At 38.7% G+C, this 19,706-nt stretch overlaps 1 protein-coding gene across 3 annotated transcripts in view; it reads right to left on the bottom strand.

Annotated features, from left to right (window-relative positions):
- Positions 1 to 8,905, bottom strand: part of LOC124164030 (insulin-like growth factor 2 mRNA-binding protein 1) — a 207,621-nt gene extending 198,716 nt beyond the window's left edge. For 2 of the 3 annotated variants that reach the window (XM_046541189.1, XM_046541187.1), the window contains exons 1-2: positions 8,818 to 8,905; positions 8,261 to 8,695 (exon numbers count right to left, since the gene is read on the bottom strand). In XM_046541189.1, coding sequence (XP_046397145.1) covers positions 8,261 to 8,435 — 175 coding nt within the window. In that variant the 5' untranslated portion in view covers positions 8,436 to 8,695; positions 8,818 to 8,905. The remainder of the gene's footprint in view (positions 1 to 8,260; positions 8,696 to 8,817) is intronic. The other variant, XM_046541188.1, reaches the window with a different exon arrangement.
- Positions 8,906 to 19,706: the final 10,801 nt, after the last annotated feature.

The following is a 19,706-nucleotide window of genomic DNA, read 5'->3' on the forward strand; positions in this document are numbered from 1 at the left end:
CATAGCAGCCTTACTACTCAAACACTGTACGCTATCAAACCCTCCAACCTTTACGCCCCGAAACAAACGTTCCTTTTTTCAATATTGGAGACTTACGCGCGACTACGCAAAAGGTTTCAAGTCAAGCAGTCTAACATTCAATACTAGATAGAGGAAATGAAGAAAATTAAAAGCGGAATGAATACATCAGCTAAAGCACCTCCACACCACTGACAGCAGTATCTCGGAGAGGATATTTTTCCTTCGCAGCGCTCGACTGTACTACTGATTGATACTTTTACCTTTGATATTTTTACTTGGTCAACTTTTTTACCTTGCTATCTTTGAGTTAATCCTATCCACTGCAAACTAATGCGTAACCTATTAACATATCTTTCCGCTAACTAAGTCCATCGTTCGATAGAAGTGCACCTGTCCTGTAATACTGCGTTGCATGGAGGTATTCATGCCTTGCGAGAGCTCACACCGTCCGAATACATGTTCAAATATAACTTTTACGCATAAACCACGAAGTGAACACGCGGGGTACCGTATGCCTGCATGTAGTCCCATCCCATGCCAAACACCCTTGACGAGGCTTGCAGGGAATTATGTAGATTCGCGGGGCCTTCCCTCTCGCGAGGAATTCCTTGTGAGTCGGCGAAAGGCCCCGGCTGCTGGATGTGAACCTGCGCACATAATATTCGAAACACGCCTCCAACGGCTCAGCGAACGAGCCCCCAATTAAAATTCCAGCGTAAGAAGTCCGCAACTTAGTAGCATCAGTTGGCTCCCCTGCTGTTTTGGGCGAATTGCATGGAATGCGAAGGGGCACGGGGAAGATGGAGAGGATAAGCTCGTCTACTTGAGAAAAAAGATGAACATGAGGCAGTCACACTTAATGATGCACACAAATGTTAACGCAAGGAGACTGAACACCTAAGATGTGTCTTCAAAACTTGTCACCAGAAATCCTTGATTGGAAATTAATTTTTCTCCTTCAGATGTCAAATTCTGAGGTTTTATGATCGAAGCGACCGGGATGCGGCGAGAGGAGAAAATAATGTTACTTCACAAATCTTACAATTTTAGGTCCCGAATATAATCATCTCGCACGAAATACTTTTAAAGAAACTTTCTTATTACAGAAATTCATTGTATTTAAATGAAAAAATTGGAATGGGCGACAGACAAATACCATTAAATTGCAATAACTTTTGAGATTACAACTTTAACTCCTAAAAGATAGCAAATAATTAACATTGATGGACGATACCTACACTTCTTTCGTACACTAAAAAGAGAAAAACAATTCCTCGCACCATAATGATGGATTAATAAAAAATTAGAAACAGCAAGTGGTTTAACAATGACAAGCGATTTTCTACGCAAGGATCGTTTTATTTACCTGAATAGAAATGTATTTCAAGTGAAATTCCAGTTCAGTTGAACTAATTCCGGCCCGCTCTGGTGGCAAACAGGGAAGTATCGCTAATACACTCTTAATTTTTCTCCTTCAATTCCTTAAGTAGGAGAGAAACATAAACCACTGACCGAAAGGTCTAATAAAGGTATAAAAGTCATGCATGGAAAGAATGCCACTGGTGAGATGGCTAACTTCAATAATTTCCAACTCCAATTTCAGGAGAACCCCACTATTTGGCTTTTTTTGTACTGAAAAATAGCAACCCATGAGGCTAATACATGAGATTAAAAAATCCTTAAGCTTTCTGAAATAAGTATAACTACCGGTGGACAGAAACATAAAGGCTTGAAAATTAAAAAAATGATATTGCAAGACAGTCGAAACGGTACCATCTTCGCGGCTTGGAAAAAATGTCATAAGCGGAAGAGGCGCTGTTACCCCAGGTTATGACATGGAGGAGGGACATGCCTTTATTTGCAGGTAACTGAAGGTCAAATACACGATTAAATAAATACAAAACAGGACCGCACCAAAATTGTTAAAAATATCAATAAATACAGTACACCGTGGGAAGAAAATAGCTCGAGCCAGCCATCAAAACCGGGGTGACAGTTAGTTAGTTGGCAATGAGACCAGGACGAATACCTTCGTGATCCCTTCACGCACACCGTATTAATGTTAATATACAATATGGGAATGAAATAATTTCGCGATCAAGCCCCGCCAGAATATTTACAAGAAAATTTAATGCTCAAGTAACACGATGCTGCTGTTCGGGGCACTGTCCCCATAAGTAGGAAAGCCGACCAAATAATATGCTAAAGCAATCCGTACAGAAGGTCGTTTACGACCCGAGTTGGGTTCAGGACAAGCAAAACATACGATTTCAGCCATGAAAAATAAGCGACACTAGGTGAATACTCCATAGCACGGTGAAAGTTTGAAAACAAATCTACACAGCAACACGTGAAAGTTCATAACTATCAACGCGAAAAACTGATAGACTTCCAAATCCCGGAGTTGGAAGTCGACATAATTCCCACCAAGATACCAAAAACATGAGATAGGACTCGACTTTATTTTCAAAACCTTCACCTCTGAGTACTCCGATCTGAATGTAAATTGACTCCAATTTTCAATAAAAGTTATATTTAATTTCAAATCAGTTAACACAATGTTTCGCCATTTCCCTAATTCCATTTCACGATAGGAAAGTTCCAAAATCGAAATACTAGAGACTGATTTCATGATCGAAATAATTTCCAGCAATATGCCAAAAAAGGCGACTCACAAAGACTGTTTTAACCTGCCTTTGTTATGAGAAATCCATATCCATGCCGATGAATAAAATACACTGAAACCTCGGTCGTAAGTGTACGCAAGGTATTTGAGTACTTGAAGCGACATGAGCACGGAACGTGGAGGCAAAGTAACGTACAAGAAATTAATATAATGGCCAAGTCGATATATGAAAACTCATTTAAATGTACCCAAAGCAGGTTACACACAAATGGTTGAGCAAGGACATCGATTACCACAACAGTAATGTTCGTCAACTACAGCACGATTGATCGGAAACACTGAGACAGCAATGGGTTTCAACCTCAATTAACGCTAAAATACGTAGTTAGCCAATGAACCAAAGGATCACGGTGAAGCAAAATCCCTGTTGTAAGTTAATGGCTTCAGATGCTCCCACAAAAGCATGCATTATCCTAATGATCGCGTTGATTATCCACCGAAGAGTATGCTCCGATCAATACAGGAGTTTAATATTCACATTCAAGATAGCAATGTTGATTCCTGTACTGCAAATGGGGGCTAAAAATAACATTAATACCGTGGGAAAGGTTTGCAGAATTTACCGCAAGTTAATTAAGGAACGTATCTGAAAAGCACAAAAAAAGTCGTAATACTGAAAAAAATAAGTAACACTGCCTCAACGGAGGAATCAAGTCGGCAATCAGCCTGAGAGAATAGTCCGGTCCTCATAACACCGACACCGCGTCCCCTATCAACCCAAGAAACTTAAGGAAAAAAATCCAACAAGAAATACGGTAAGAAAGTCAATCAACACTGTATTTATTAAAATGTCCATCATGATATGCACGACCAAAATGGGAAAAAATCACTGTAGACAGAATAGAAACACAAACCGCATCGACAATATCTACTGGATTCCATTGCGCTATGGTCGGAATAGAAAAATACGTTACTCTTCATATTGGAATCAATGGAATAATATCATCGTCAATATTCCGGCCTACCACACAGTATATTCTTATTATGAAAACTAGAAAAACGCAAGCTATGAGCAACATACTCGGGAATGCGAGAAGTAAAATTGTGCAAAATACCATGCAAAATTCCAAGAATACCGCCACATTCCACAACTCACATATGCGTCAGCAAAACCTTTCCTTCAGGCTATGACGGTTCTCCCACTGACATGCTGGCCTAACTGATCAGATGACAGAAAACGAAAGAGGCGAAATTGGCGAGGCTAATCATGGGGAAGAGGAACGCATGGGAATGGAAAAATGAGCAGGCCGCCGCGAAACTTGCGAATGACACACGCGAGTGGTGATTTACATTCGCAGACCGCTATTCCGCCTCACGACCCGTAACCGGCACCACTCTCACAGACACATCCGCGAAGTGAGTGGAGGACATCCACTCATGAACGCGTCTTATGGCGAGAGGATGAGGCGTGGACGAGTAAGCAGATTCGTAACCGAATAGCAACGTGTTGCGCCTTACTCACAGCAAACGAGAAACTCATCTGGCACGTGAGTTGAAGAAATTACAATTAAAAGAATTCCTAAAAGAGCCATTGCAGTAACTGGATTTTGGGAATAAAATCCCCGGAAATTTTCTGACAAAAACGGCATTTTTTTAAACGAGCGGCAAGTCTACGAGATGGTCATGCAAGTAAGTAAACACGCCAACGCAAATACAGCTTAACCAACGTATTAAGGTACACATGAAACGAAGATAAAACAAAAACACAACTTCCTGTACATCGACACATTGAAGATTATACTAACGCTATCACAAATCACGATCACCTTCACCAAATATTTCCCGGCAACATGAGACATCGCCTGCTTGCCTGATTTCTTTCACGGTTATAACCTTCCCCAAAATTCCCATGGCTGTTATATGTCTGAGATGCATATGTGATGGACCAACCCATTGCGCACAGACATTAACGGGGATCAAATGGAAGACAGCCGTTAAAAAAATGATACGAAATATGGAGTTCACAAACGGAAAGAATAAGCAATCCAGCGACCGAGAGCGGAATTGAGGAATTTTCATTGAGAAATTAAGAGATTTCTACTCCTTTCGCCTACGTACCGGTTTATTTTCGAACACCCGAGAAATCATAAGTGTTCGGAAAAAGGAATACAGGATGACATAAGAAATTAGTGGATAACTACTTCATTCAAAACATGCCAAAATATCAGTAACTCACAAACTTGGGTTCCTATATAGAAATACCGTAAATTATTTAACACACATATGTATGCAAAGAAAAGTGTAGTTGCGATTAAAGAAACTAGGCGAAATGATTACCAGGTTCAACCCAGAGCCTAAACGCCGAACGATGAAAAATTCCTCAACGAGGTAATAGGTTGGCAGCACATTTTGAATATGCTGAAAATTAAAAGCATGGGTGAAATACAGCACTACAAGGCTGGCTGAACACAAAAAGTGTGCAGAGTAACCTTTCAAAATTCAAGCACTCAGAGCCAAATCCAGGAAGTTTGCAATTAAAATCACACACTGCTCATGAAATTCCACTGGTAAGGTAGGCAAAATTCCTCAGGCCCGAAGAAACGAATTAACTTGGTGATTAAAGACACAAATATATATACATAAAATTCCACGCACAATTGAAATGAACATAAGAAAAGCAGGCAACAGAATTTCACTGACTTTACCACAATAATTTCAATGATACAATGGTGCTGCGGCATTATTAAAATAATTAAAAACTGCAATAAATAGCTAGGGGAAACAAGACATGGCGTGAACAGAATATAAACGTGAATAATAAGATATTTAGGAGAGATCGCAAAGCAATGACATCCTTTGGCGACATAAATGAAAATTTCCAAAAGCTAAATGGAATTGAAAAAAGAGAAAAGCCAGTATTGGGAAGACAATGTAAAAATACGGCAAAGCACAAACTGGAATGGAGATATTCTAAGACGATGACTAATTCTGCCAAAATACACTGCTATTTTCGTCGTCATGCCCTTCTGTCAGCGGACAGTGCAAGAGAAATTCTCTAATCACATTAGTAGCAAACGAAATGCAGTTGCTCCAACTGTGGTTACTGATAAAACCCGTATACATGAACGTGAAAAAGCTTCGATATCTACTGAAAAAAAAAGTATGACGCACGGGCTGCAAGAGTGACGCCAAAACCTTTCATGAAAAGGACTAAAGTTTTGACTATCAAAGCGTGTTGAAAAAAATTACATCCAGCCATATCCCTACCTAGATATCGTGTCCACCGACCCCACACTATGGCTAATATTCGATTGTGGACGAAACTTTCGAAGAAGCAAAACAACACCAGATGGCGATTAAACACATGTTAAAAGTAAATAAAAATAAACTGCCAGAAGGATAATGGAAACCCAAATGTAAGGTATCAAAAAAATTCCTTGGGACAAGCATAAATCACAAGCAGAAGACGCTAGAATAGGAAACGCCTTTTGCAATGAATAAAGCATCACAGGCACAATGGCGGGCATAAGACATTCAGCAGCTGGCAGCGGTCAGATATGAAACCATTAAGGATATTTCTACGGGTTTCTTTTGAACTGAGGAACGACCGAGAAAACTGCCACAGCACAACGGGCAACGCTAGCGAATAAAATCAATTACCACTGTCTGATAGTAAAAAGAAGTGTCGTAGTCACAACACAACTAAAACACCCCACAACACACATAAGGGAACCGGGCACCTACTAGACAAAAACACTTCAACCGACCTCAAAAATAAATGATCAATTTACTGCCTGGAGAGCAGAAAAAATTTGATGTTCTATTATAACCAAACAACTGATTGGTGTCGAACACGGAATAGCCAAGTAACAAATTAATACACATTCAAAAATCTCCTAAATGATTTCAAATATAACTCAACAACAATCAATGCTTAACTTACACCGACATGTTGCGACAGTGCAAGCAAACTGTAGAGTAACACACCATGGGAGAAAACAACAAAGGTTTTTAACTCTTCCCTATAAGGTTTATGCTAAAATTATCTGATCATTTTTCACAGTTAACAAGAAAAAACAACACCAAATATAAAACAAAGAAAGATACACTGAGCACTTTCCATAAATGCACAACACTCCTCCCAACATCATCCATGTAGAAACATTCATCAATGACTTCACTCCACTCATTCAAGAAGTAATAAATGTGGATTATCTGTACAAATTAAATTCTATGTCATAAACAGATGTAGGCTCTCACTACTACACTACATGTTACAATAGTAACTTAAGACCAACATCAGACGCTGGGCTGTAAAATATTGAACAATAGTTACACAGGGAACGGAATGCAAAATGCACTAATCACAGAAAATCGCCATCAGTTAAATTTGTGAGGAAAACAGGAGTTATCGGCACGTTATTCAACGTTAAACCAAAACTTCAACACAAATTATTTTACGCTGTTGAGACAAGGTTGTTAATTATATACCAAAGGAGATACCACAACACGATACGAAACAAAAACATTAATCTATCACCAACAAATGAGCACTGAGGTAACTATGCAAACAAATAGCAACGCATTCCGAATGCCCGTAATAATTACGTGCAAATTTGAAAACATACTTTCAACTTTGACACATCGCGGAAAATAAAAAATACGCTGTATGATTAACAACAGATAACACGTAACAAATAAAACCACGAGAATATGTATAAGAAGAATAAAGAGGAATATAATTGGTATAAAACGTAAACATAACTATGCTAGTGCTTTCAATAATAACTACCTAATCAACAAGTAATAATTAAGAATGGAATTAGGAAGAGTGGGAGAAATTCTATGCCTCGTAAGGGATTGAACATATTTTTTCTGCAGTTCACATAACTTGAGATCTAGCACAATGTAATCGCAAAAGATGAACGCTAAATAGTTTACTTATGTCACCGGTGAAACAAACAAAATTAGTACTTTCCATACTCACGAATGATCACTACTAATTAAATAGTCAATACAACAATCAAAATGCTAACGTAAGTAAACTTGTTCGCAATTCCACACTTAACAAAAGACATAATAATAACAGCAAAAGCGAAAAATCAAACCACTTTAGAGGTAATAATAAAATAAGCACCGTAAAACCGGATATGACCACGATGGCAACGACAGAGAACGTTATTTACGTTCTCCGGCAAACAACAATGGTATCACATTTTTGCCACAGAGCGAGATTAAATAAATAACTCGTAAAATAAATTATACCAGCATCCACTTACGAACGGTGCGAACTGATAACTAAAATCCTAATGAGTAATGGGCAACTTAGTCAACGAACAACGTTCAATACATTTCAAAGAATTCATAAAAAAGAAAACACAATGCTTTCGACAATCCCACAAAGTCGACTGCACTTGAAAAAGCCCAACAACCCGAACTGCCGGTGACCTTCAACACGAAACTCGGTAGCCATGTTGGATTTTCAGAATAAGAGTCAAGCGCACGAGGAGGGAAGTACGACTATTTCACAAGATACAAATGAACAGTGAAACGACAGCAATCAGAACAACCGGTACACTGCAATAATAATACACACACAGTATCAATACATACCGTTCAGTTTGTCAATAGCTCTGTCCGCCATAGATTGATCGGGGCAATCCACGAAAGCATATCCGCCACGCTTAACGAGGATAGTAGCACATGTAACGCTGTGATCCAAAAGAAGTTGTCTTAAAGTCCCTTCGGTGACGTCTGCTGGTAAATTTCCAACGTAAAGCTTACTCATAATGAGTTCTAGTAACTTCACAGGCTAAAATCACTGTACTTTAATAGTTAAAATATTAGCACCTTGCACAGTCTATTTAGAACGTCCACGGACAGAATACACAGACACAAACGAGCCTCGCGCGCCACCGCACTCTTCTCTCCCTCACCGAAGCCGGGAAGCTTGAAAAATACTCGTCCGCGCCGATTGGCGCAACTGAAGGACACGTGGTTTCAATCATTCCCGCCTCTCTATTTGATTGGACGAAATGATCATTAGTCCTGCCATAAGAGAAAATACGCAAAATTATCAGAATTTGTTTTTCATTTAGTAATTGTGATGTGACATTATTATTGAAGTCTCATATTTAAAGCATGAAATAGATAAATATTTCAGTTCTTACCCGAATGCAATGCCAACAAATCCGGCGCTGATCTTTTCTAATATAATTAATTCAACAAACTTAAATTGACAATAATGTTGATATTTTAAAAGTTCACAGTCCCTGTTGGTCATTATTTACTATTCACAACAATTGGACTTGACTGGTAAAGGCCTCCTTGGTAACGTATTATGTTTTCAATTTTATTTAGATGCTACCTAATTCTAATTTAATTACGCAAGTGTAAATTGCATCGGTATTTCACATGTACAGTAAAAATACACTACAGATATACGAATGACACGATATTATAAATCTACCCCGATTTCATGCCGATAAAAAAATAAAATTATTTGTAAATGCAGTGATAGTTATGCAACACAAGGCAACTCCAAATAATCATTGGATATGCCATATTATTTGAAATAGCGTACCTACTTGAAAAAAAACTTATATATTTATTGTATCCATCGAAAAATGGTAATCTTATATGCAATAAGTCTTTTCCACGGCAAATACCTTGAAGCGGCGTTTGAACAAGTTCTTCTAACGCGTAGACCAAGAATATAACTTTTCCATGACATAATTAAGCATTTAAAAATCTTTGGAAAATAAAGCACTTATACAATACCCAGCAAGCTACCTCTAAGCTGTGTTGGCAGGGGGTGACCAATTATCAGGCAATACAATGCAAGACTACTCCCAAATTTGCATCACATGGTCATAAAACATTATGCATAATAACAAAAAATACGGTACATTCATGCAAAGGTGAAACTTGCCAGTGTCAATAAATCCATGTAAGGTTTGAACAGCAGAAAATGTAAACATGCTAGTACGAGGAGAGAATGACATTTTAAATTTCTATGTTCTTCAGACTACATATTTTCATTATTTTCTTCTCGTGATCACGTTTATCATTGTACGACGGCAAACGAAGGACATATTTCAGGTCGTTTGAAAAAACTTCTCTGAATTTACATAGTAAATTTAGCCTGTAATTTGTTCTATGCTCCTTTAAATATCCCCATTCTAACTCACCTAACACATCGGAAAGGACAAGTACGTGAAAAAAACAATTTCTCTGTCTACCTCCCTTTTTTGTAACCTCCTATGATTCACACAGTGGCATCTTGAATATTGACGATATACTTAATCAAAAGTCGAATCCGGAAAAATGAAACTGCATATTTTAAACTAATTGCACGCATAGGAGAGCAGATATTTCTCATTCGCCGGTAACATAAGATAAGGGCAAAGGAAGGCTATATTATTGTGAGATGCAACGACAAACATAGGAGAAAATTATAGTTTTTAGGTTGTTGATTAGTGAAATCTATCACAGAATCAAAGGACTTATCGCCCATCCCTTTCTACTTCATCCGATCAATGGAATAATACTGAATGAGAAGCAAAAGGGATAATTTTCCTCCGTCACGGAACCTGTTTTTTTCAAATGTGTTTTCGTTCGACCCACTCGCATTTTTGTAATACAGGGTGCATTCCCTCAATCAATGAATACTTATACCATCCTCCAGAACAGACGTGGATGTTACTAATGTGAGGTTGATGCAAACCGATGGCTTCATAGTACTGATACAAGCTCATATAGAGATGGCAAACAGGCTATCTGTGAACGTAGGAGTGAGAAATGCTAAAAAAATTCCCACAGCTGAGAGTTGGCTTCGGAACATAACCCACCCCACTGCTACAGACAGAGACCTATTCAGGGAGTGAGAGAAAGAATAGCTGAGGGACACGGGAGGGATCTCTGAGCCTATCGCAGGACGAACACCTACCATTGCACGGCAAAAATTTTCTCAGCTTCAAAATGGCCGAAAAATATAGCGCAACCTAAACATTTATGCTGGAAGCACTGTGGGACCACGTACCGAAAAATTTTGCCACATTACTACATCCACACACCATATAGGTTTTGAGCCATATAGCTTTCGAGGCGTTTATATTTATATCCACGTACTTTCCGGCCAGACGCATCAACAGGCGTGTGTCGCGGGGGTTGCTAAGACACCAGCCGTTAACAAAATAAAAGAAAAAGGAAATGCGCATGCTGAGTCTAACGTAGCATATTTTTCAAGTACTTTATTATTCGGGGCCAAACGAATTCCTCCACCAAATATCTCTTCGGCAAAATATCTCTTCAATACAGATTCTATCGTAGGTAGAAATATAGTGTGGTCCCATTATGATGGTCTCCGTATGGCTCCGAAATGTGTCCGTCTGGTTTGCATGTGATGATTGTGCTGCTTTCTGAATACTGGTGATTACTCACAGCCTGCCACACACCCTAGTGGTGGTTCGCAGGGTATTATGTAGACGTAGACGTTGAATTTGTTATATTTAGTGATAATTATAGAAGTACATCAATGTACTGCCCATATAATTCCCCTGCCAAAAACTGTGGGGGATCTCATCTACGATAACCAGCTGTCAGTTAATTGATCTTAATGATGCAACAAAATTGCTTAGAAATTGGTAACACACCTGAAAATAATAGCCGTAGAGTTATGCCAACTTACATTAACTATCAAATGGTTTGAACAAATACCTACATTTTATAATCTTAGGGATCATTCCCCAGGCGGTGTAGCCATGAAATTTTAGTTGGAAGTTGCCCATCCATACCATTTAGATGTTTATGATGATATTTCTACATATACACTATAAACTGTAAACCATCTCTAGTGTGAATGACAGGGGGTGTGTATATTCTCCCCACTATGCCCTTAGCCATATGAAGGCGCAACCGCAATTTCTCATGCAATTAACTCAAAGGATTAGCTGTTACCGGGCATGAACAGTTCATTCTTCTATCTACGACAGTAATTAAACCCAAATGGATATGTGTAATTAAGTTACGAAAAACTGCAAACATAGCTACCATTTAGCGCTGCCGGTAATATTTTTCGGCAATGATGAGTAAAATAAAACAATCTAAGCACTGTCTTTCGAAATAACATATTTCATGTCGCGGTGAATCCTGTTATTATCTGTCACAGTTCTCGGGAAGAATAAATTTTTTGAACTCTTCTTTACTAAATAAATTTTCCTTATTTTTGTCGTTCGTCGTCCTGCACTGCAATTTACTGGAGTAAGAGGGTCACGTAAAATATGCTTGACCTAACCTGCAAATATTTTGTCCTGAAAGGTTGTTAAAAGACAATGAACTATGATTGAAAAACTCTAATATGATTTAGTCTGAATATGGCTAGCAAGATATGTCATAAATGGTGAAGTATTGCAATTTTTATTTTAAATGAAGTGTTGCATTCATTGATAATATGACTGCCAATTTATAGGTTACTTATAGTAAATAAAAGTAAAACAAATAAGCTAATTACAATTCAAAATCAAACAGCAACAAAATAAAACAACAAAACGATTGCAGTGGCCCACAAGCTCAGTATTTAGCAAGTTGTAGATTCATTTAAGTATATATGCGTTACATGAGATGTTGCAAAGTGGGCAAAATTTTTAATTTATAACGAAAACGGATCAATATCAATCGGAAGAAAATATATGAGGATGGAATGTCGGTAGAATAGAGAGCGGTTAATTAGTGATAGCCTTGGTGTAGGCATGTGGAGTAAAGAGGTAGAACGGGTGTGGAGGGAAGGTACTCTAATGTTGAAGAAGAAAACAATATAAGGACTGTCGAAGTGGGAGTTTAGGGTATTTTAAACAATTTAATGTCTGATTGAAGTCGGAAACGGAAGAGACTAGGGAGGAATACGTAAATATGATAAAACTACATTTGTAGGTGCGTCGCGGATATTTGGGTTTCTGAAATTTATAATTCATGCAAAAAAAAGTTGTAACACTGTTAAGTGAGGCACGATTAGTGGGAGCAGACATTGACAATGAATCTTTGATCTGCCATTTGAACATAAAAATAAATCTACGTGATTTTCTTCGGAGGTGGAGTAAAGTAACGTTCCACGCATACGTCCTGAGTGGATTCCACAGTTCTAAGGATATATCGAAGGATTTTTGTTATGGCCACAAATTGAGCATATCCTGCTTTTCCGTTCGCATCATCTCACGTTGAATTCCGGCAGCACGGTGACAGGATGTTTAGCACATCCCGTTATGGTGTCGTATCGCTTCTCAATGCCCTTGGGGCCCCTGGTCGGTCCGTGAATGCTCAGCCAGCGGAGGGCCTTCCTTACCTCACTTGGCCACCCACACTCCCCTTACCCTCGCGCTGAAAGCGGAGATAGGCAGGTTCCTGTGGTCATTGCCCTAGAGAAATATCATTTGCGTTGTTGGTCAGGGCAAGCCATTACTCGACGAACGGCACCGGAAGTCGTCAAAAATAGCAACGGGTGTTCAGAAAGTTTCACACAGATTTTAAACGAATTAGGTTGGGAAGTGTTAACTATTATTAAATTGTAGGAGTTTAAGGAATCAAGAGTTATTGTGGTACCGAAGTTTTTATTCGTCTACATCTACATCTACATATACATAATACCCTGCGAGCCACCTCTACGGTGTTTGGCAGGGGGTGATCAATCACCAGCATGCAGCATGCATTTGGACTCCCACATGCACACCACACCGTCCAAAAAACGTCCCATATAATAACAAACTATACTACTATATGCTGTTAGAAATAGAATATAGAATAGAAATTCAGAAACATGCATTAAGTTTTACATAGGTTAGTAGGCTACACTACAAGTCATGCAATCTATTTACGAGTTCTATTGCTGCCGTTATAATCTCTTATTGATCGTGGAAAAAATGACATTCGGAATCTGTCTGTTCTGCAATCGGCACTTTCTGTTATTACTTCAACAAGTAAGACAAAGCATTTCAACCAAGCCAAGCCCGATAATATAATTTATTATTAAATTATATATTCATTAAACTATTCATTTTGATTTATTCACTCATAACATTTTTACCAGACCTTACATTACATAAAAAAAATGTAATAAGTTATTTTGAATATTTTAATAAGTTAAATAATGTAATTTACATCTAAAATCTAGATGTAGAAAGAGCCTAATTTTTATGGTAGAAAAGATCACGAAGATAAGGTTATGAAAATCCCTAGATTTAAGATACTTTATTAGATTAGATAACTTTATTATTTAGATAATTTTTCCGCGTAAAACAAAGGATCAAAATAAGTACACCTGGGATACGATAGCTTGGCTGGAACTCGGTAAAACAGGATCTGCATGTACAGTTGATAACTTACAATATTTTCAATGCTAACAATCTGCATGAATTTCTCGGTATGTTATAAATTAGGCATCAATCACTAACTACGCTAAACTTTAGTTTTCCATTACTAAGTAAAAGTTTTATGTGCACGGTAGCATGTTTGTGTCTTACTACTTTGCTAACGAAGTTAGCCATATCTTACGGACGCCAACATAGTACGGAAGATCACATAATGTAAATAGATACTAGACGATAGAACTCACAAATAGATTAGATGACTTGTAGTGTAGCCTACTAACTTATGAATAGCTTATTGCATTTTTATGAATTTTATGAATATTTCTAACGGCATTTGTTAGTATAATGTGTTAATATGCATGACGTTTTTTGGATTGTGTGGTGTGCATGTGGGAGTCCAAATGCATGCTGCATGCTCGTGATTGATCTCCCCCTGCCAAACACCCTAGAGGTGGCTCGCTGGGTATTATGCAGATGTAGTACTCTCTTAGTTTCTGGTTGGACCCCATCTCGCTCTCCTTCTGATTCTAAAGCTAGGATGAGTGCTGCATGAGTGGTATTGAAGCACTCCGTACCATACACCCTGATGGTGGCTTACACGGTACCTCGTAAATACGGCTAGTAAGTATTCTAACTCCTCGCACCGCCCGCTAATTTAGGTGAGTTGCGGGGTACATCAACATCTACATAATACCCTTCGAGCCACCTCCAGGGTGTTTGGCACGGGGGTATGTATCACCAGAATGCAGCATCCAATTGGATTCCCTAATTCCCAATTGGGTATAATGTGTATGTACAAATCAGTTGTAGATGAACAGTTATCGCAGAGGTAGTAATGAGGCTTCTACATCTACATGATACCCTGCGAGCCACCTCTAGGGTGTTTGGCAGGGGGTGATCAATCACCAGCATGCAATTGGACTCCCACAAGCACACCACATGGTCCAAAAACGTCACGAATGTTAATAAATTCTACCACATACTGTTATAAATAATAATTAAATTCAGAAACATGGAATAAGCTATACATTAGTTAGTGGGCTACACCACAAGGCACCAAATGTATTTATGAGTTCTAATGCTGCCGTTATAATCTCTAATTAAGGCTAGAGTGTCAGAATGTGGTTAGAGCGGCTTTTGTTAATGGCTACTATCACGAGACCACCCGTCCATTGAGGCGGTTTCTTGGGTAGTACGTAGATGAAGAAGTATATAAGTGAGAATAAGCGCGGTAAAATAAAAAATATATAATAATTAAAGGAATTAACAGCAGCAAATTCCAATGAAAAGCATAAAAAATGAAAAAAAAAGTCAAATAAATGTTACCAGATCGGAACAAAAAAAACTTGAAATAAAAAAAGAAGAGAAAAATATTGAAAGTTTGAATTATGTTAATATTTGTTCAAATTTCTTTTGATCGTGTTTTTGCTGCAACAAGGACGTCGACTTACAAAAAATATTGGGGGGAGGGGCCAAACCAGGGATCTTGCCCCGGGAAATTTTGTAAGTACTGAATTTTCAGTTTTTTAAGCATTTTAGAAGAGTCATATGATCAACATTAGAACTCTGATAACTCGAATCTCGATATCTGGACACTTCTGGGAAAATCGACAACCCTGACACATTTTTTCCTCACACCCATAGCAAATTTTTGAGGGGGCTCGGGCCCCCTCAGGCCCCATGGAGTCGGCGCCGCTGTACTACTATAATTTTAAGTTCCCTTTCCACAAAATACCACATTACACTGACAACGGAAACATATGCGCCAATTTTCGATGTTTTTGTTAACTGCCTATGGTTTTAATCACCGTTTCAGCTAGTCGGAAACGCGTCTTCGGCGCGGTCATTGAAGAGAGTTCGGCAATTGCACGGGGTTATTGATGTGAACGAAATTGCGAAAGGAGTCAACTAACGATTTCAAAATACTGGAATACTGATTGAATTCAGACGTAGAAAAAAGCCTTTTCATCCGAAAATCTTCTCACACCGTGCTTGAAGAATACTAACTTCTTTATGACTCTGCCACAAGTATTTTTTGTGTGTGATCCCCAGGATAGGTTCAAATTAATCGTGATTTCCAAATATTTCTCTTCCTCCATTGCCTTTATGATACCAATCAGAACATATACTATTACATAAACGTTGTTTAAATGCGGTGTTAGCGATTCTTCACCCCTCTAAATTCTACCTCACCGTTCTAAGCACCTTAGAGGTTGCTCGAAGGTTATTAAGTAGGAGGAGAAGAATGAAAACGTCCCCATTCTTAGGATTTCCCCATCACCAACTCGGTCTATCTATTTGATCCTCATCATTCTTCTGTAGCGCCACATTTCAAAAGCCATTGATTCTCTACTGCTGTCATTGTCCATACCTCATTTCCTGTGTAGCCTACTAACCTATGTAAAACTTAATGCATGTTTCTTAATTCTATTATTATTTCTAACAGCATATAGTAGTATGATTTGTTAGTATACGGGACGTTTTTTTGGACGGTGTGGTGTGCATGTGGGAGTCCAGTTGCATGCTGGCGATTTGATCACCCCCTACCAAACACCCTAGAGGTGGCTCGCAGGGTATTATGTAGATGTAGATTTCCGTAGAGAAGCATACTCCAAATATAAGTTCTGATAAACTTTTTCCTTACTTCCATGTCAAAATTTCCCGCTGAAAGTAGATCTTTCTTTTGGTGGAATGCTCTCTTCGGTTTGGCTACTCTGCCGATACTTTATTTATCGCTTCTCCCACCGCTGGTTATCCTGCTTCCCGAATAACAGTATTCATCCACCTCTACCAGTGTTTATTTCCCTCTTTTAATGTTTGTAATATCGACCATAAAATACTACATCTACATGACATCCTGAGAATCACCTCTAGGATGCTTCGCGCAGGTTGATCAACCAACAACATGCAGCATGCAAGAGGACCGCCACATGCACACCACACGGTCATAAAATATTACGCATAATGACAAAATATCCGTGCGGACTCATGAAAAGATCGAGACAACGTCGAAGAATGACATTTTATATCTTATTTCCTTTATTTTTTTCTCGTGATCACGTCTACTACAGTAAAACTACATCTACCCTGAATAATACCCTGCGAGGGGTATTATGTTGATGTAGATCCTGAGAATCACCGCTAGGGTGTTTGGCAGGGGAAACGACGGTAAACGAAGTATATGTTTCACGTCGTCTGAGAAAAAATCTTCTTTCCGAATTTACCAAGAAAATTTAGCCCATACTTTGCTACTACTGAGAATATTACACTGCAATCATAAGTAATAAAAGTAAGCGAGTAAGGTGTCAAAAGTGAGGCCATTATTTATATATATATCGGTGGAGTGCAGTTACTTCGCATGAAACCTCGTTGACCTAGGTCACTGCTCAATGTCTCCCTTGCAGCATGAAGCTTGGGTTCCTCCACTTGGTTCTCGAAACTTCCTCGTCCAGAGCCCCAGATTTAAATCCTACACACACACCTGGAGGCCACAAAGCACCCTCACCTCTCTATTGCCGGGGACATAATTTCTATCCAACGGCCTCTGTCGAACCTTTTTGAGGGTTCCTTTACAACCAAGGGTTTTTCCAGGGAGGCCAACGTTAAAATGTTTGGTGATGAAGATTGCCCGTTGAGTGCTGATCCCCCCAAAACAGGCAGTAAAAACACTATGATGACACCATTTTCGTTTTCAACGTCCGCAACGATGAGTATATCACGTCTTATGATGAAAAATAAAATTAGTGAAACTGTTTAAACGATGAAAACCTCAAAATGCTTTATGCGTGCACAAGGTTGAAGGTTGAAATCCAAGAAGCCCCACCCATTTGCACGAAAATTTTATGTGCGATGTAGATACAGGAAAAAGATTCTCTCGTGTCACTGAGCTTTTCTCTGTCTCTAGATTCCATACTTTATTTTTCAGCACTCTTTCCTGATTTCATCCAGCGACTTATGGAATTATTTTACCTTGGTTGTCACAACTTATTCCAAACAGTCCATGTTCAAGAAAAACATGACTGATTACCAATGTAAAGTTGCTTATTTATCTGGAACATGTTGGTGACGCATAGTAGACTGCTAGTGATTAATTACTATTACTATGTAATTATAATTATTTTTTTTATTTATGATTTTTAATTTGTTTTTTTTTCTGTTCTCCGGGGGAGTTCCCAGAAGAAAACAATTTTTTAAATGTTCAAGTGCCGATTGGATAAAAATGAAAACTGAAGGGCTCAACAAAGAGGATTTAGGTATTTCGTAACAATGGAATTTGACAAAGATATCACCGAAACTGTTTCAATGAGGCAGTAGCGGATACAGAAAAAAACTCAAGGGGGGCGCAAAAGATATCTTGAGCTACCTTTGCTTTTATCATAATAAAAAATTAATCAAGCCACGTGCAAAATGTAAGAAAGTTTCATTTAAAATCATTATACACGTATATAAGACACAACATCGTACGATGTAAAAAAAAGTTACAAATGTGGTTCTGCAATGCTAGGAAATGCGGGCGGTCCCGGGAGGGGGGGGGGGGGCGCCCCCTGAGCCCTCCTTCTGTATCCGCCATTGCAATGAGGAGTAAAGTCCATGTATTCAGTCTCCTGAAGTATTGAAATCTTGACCAGCTTTATGAACAGTAAATTCCCGACTCTTAGGATGAAAACCGCGATATATACTACATACTATACGATAACTATTTAAACCTTAGAACTGACCTCTTATGCAAGTGCTAATGTAAAGTATTTTCGGACGGGAACACTTTTATAACAGCGTTACATACACTCTAGAGGTGGCTCTAATATGCAGATGTAGATAATGATCGAAAAATCTGAAGTATTGCACACTGCATGTCAGTGACTAGTTACTTCCCGCTAAACGCCACCGTGGTGGCTCTCAGAGTATTATGCAGATGTAGAGGTGCTTGAAGCATAGTGCATGGCGCGCTCGCAGCAGTTTTGAGGAATCGCGCAGCCTTCCTTAGTATTTTATCAAGTTCACGGATTGGACCCCTTACCACAGCAACCTAACTTCGCGTACCTTGTCTTAACGTCTTAAAATCAGTGTCATAATCATATTTGGATAACTAATTAATAGTAGCGGGCGTAATTTGGTGGAAATCCAAAATCGTAGGAATAGAAGTATTTATAACTTTGCTATTTCCATTTGATAATTTACAGAAGAATGATGAAAATCAAATGTATCGACCGAGTTAGTAACGAGGAAGTCCTAAGAAGGGTAGGAGAGAAGAGAAGCCTCATGAAAACCTTAATAAGAAGACGGAACAACCTTATAGGCCACATCTTGAAACATGATGGCCTGATGAAGACAATCGTGGAAGGACAAGTGGAAGGCAAGAATGGAAAAGGAAGACCTCGAACAAAATATAAGTATGTGACAAGTAAAGAAGGATGTGAAAGAGAAGAAATACGTAGGTGTGAAAAGATTAGCTGATAGGAGAACTGAGTGGAGAGCTGCGTCAAACCAATCCTAGGATTGTTGACCAGTGATGATGATGATGAATTTATTGAGACCGACCATGGTTCCGTTACAGTGAGCCCAACTTGACAATGTTACTCTGTAACGAAACCATGGTCGGTCTCAATAAATTACCAAATGGAAATAGCAAAGTTATTATTCCTTCTATTCCAACAATATTTGGATAACGTTTAGCCCAAAGTTGCGAAAACCGATTACAC

The sequence above is a fragment of the Ischnura elegans genome, chromosome 8 (genome assembly GCF_921293095.1).
Source record: "Ischnura elegans chromosome 8, ioIscEleg1.1, whole genome shotgun sequence".
In the NCBI taxonomy this organism is placed as follows: domain Eukaryota; kingdom Metazoa; phylum Arthropoda; class Insecta; order Odonata; family Coenagrionidae; genus Ischnura; species Ischnura elegans.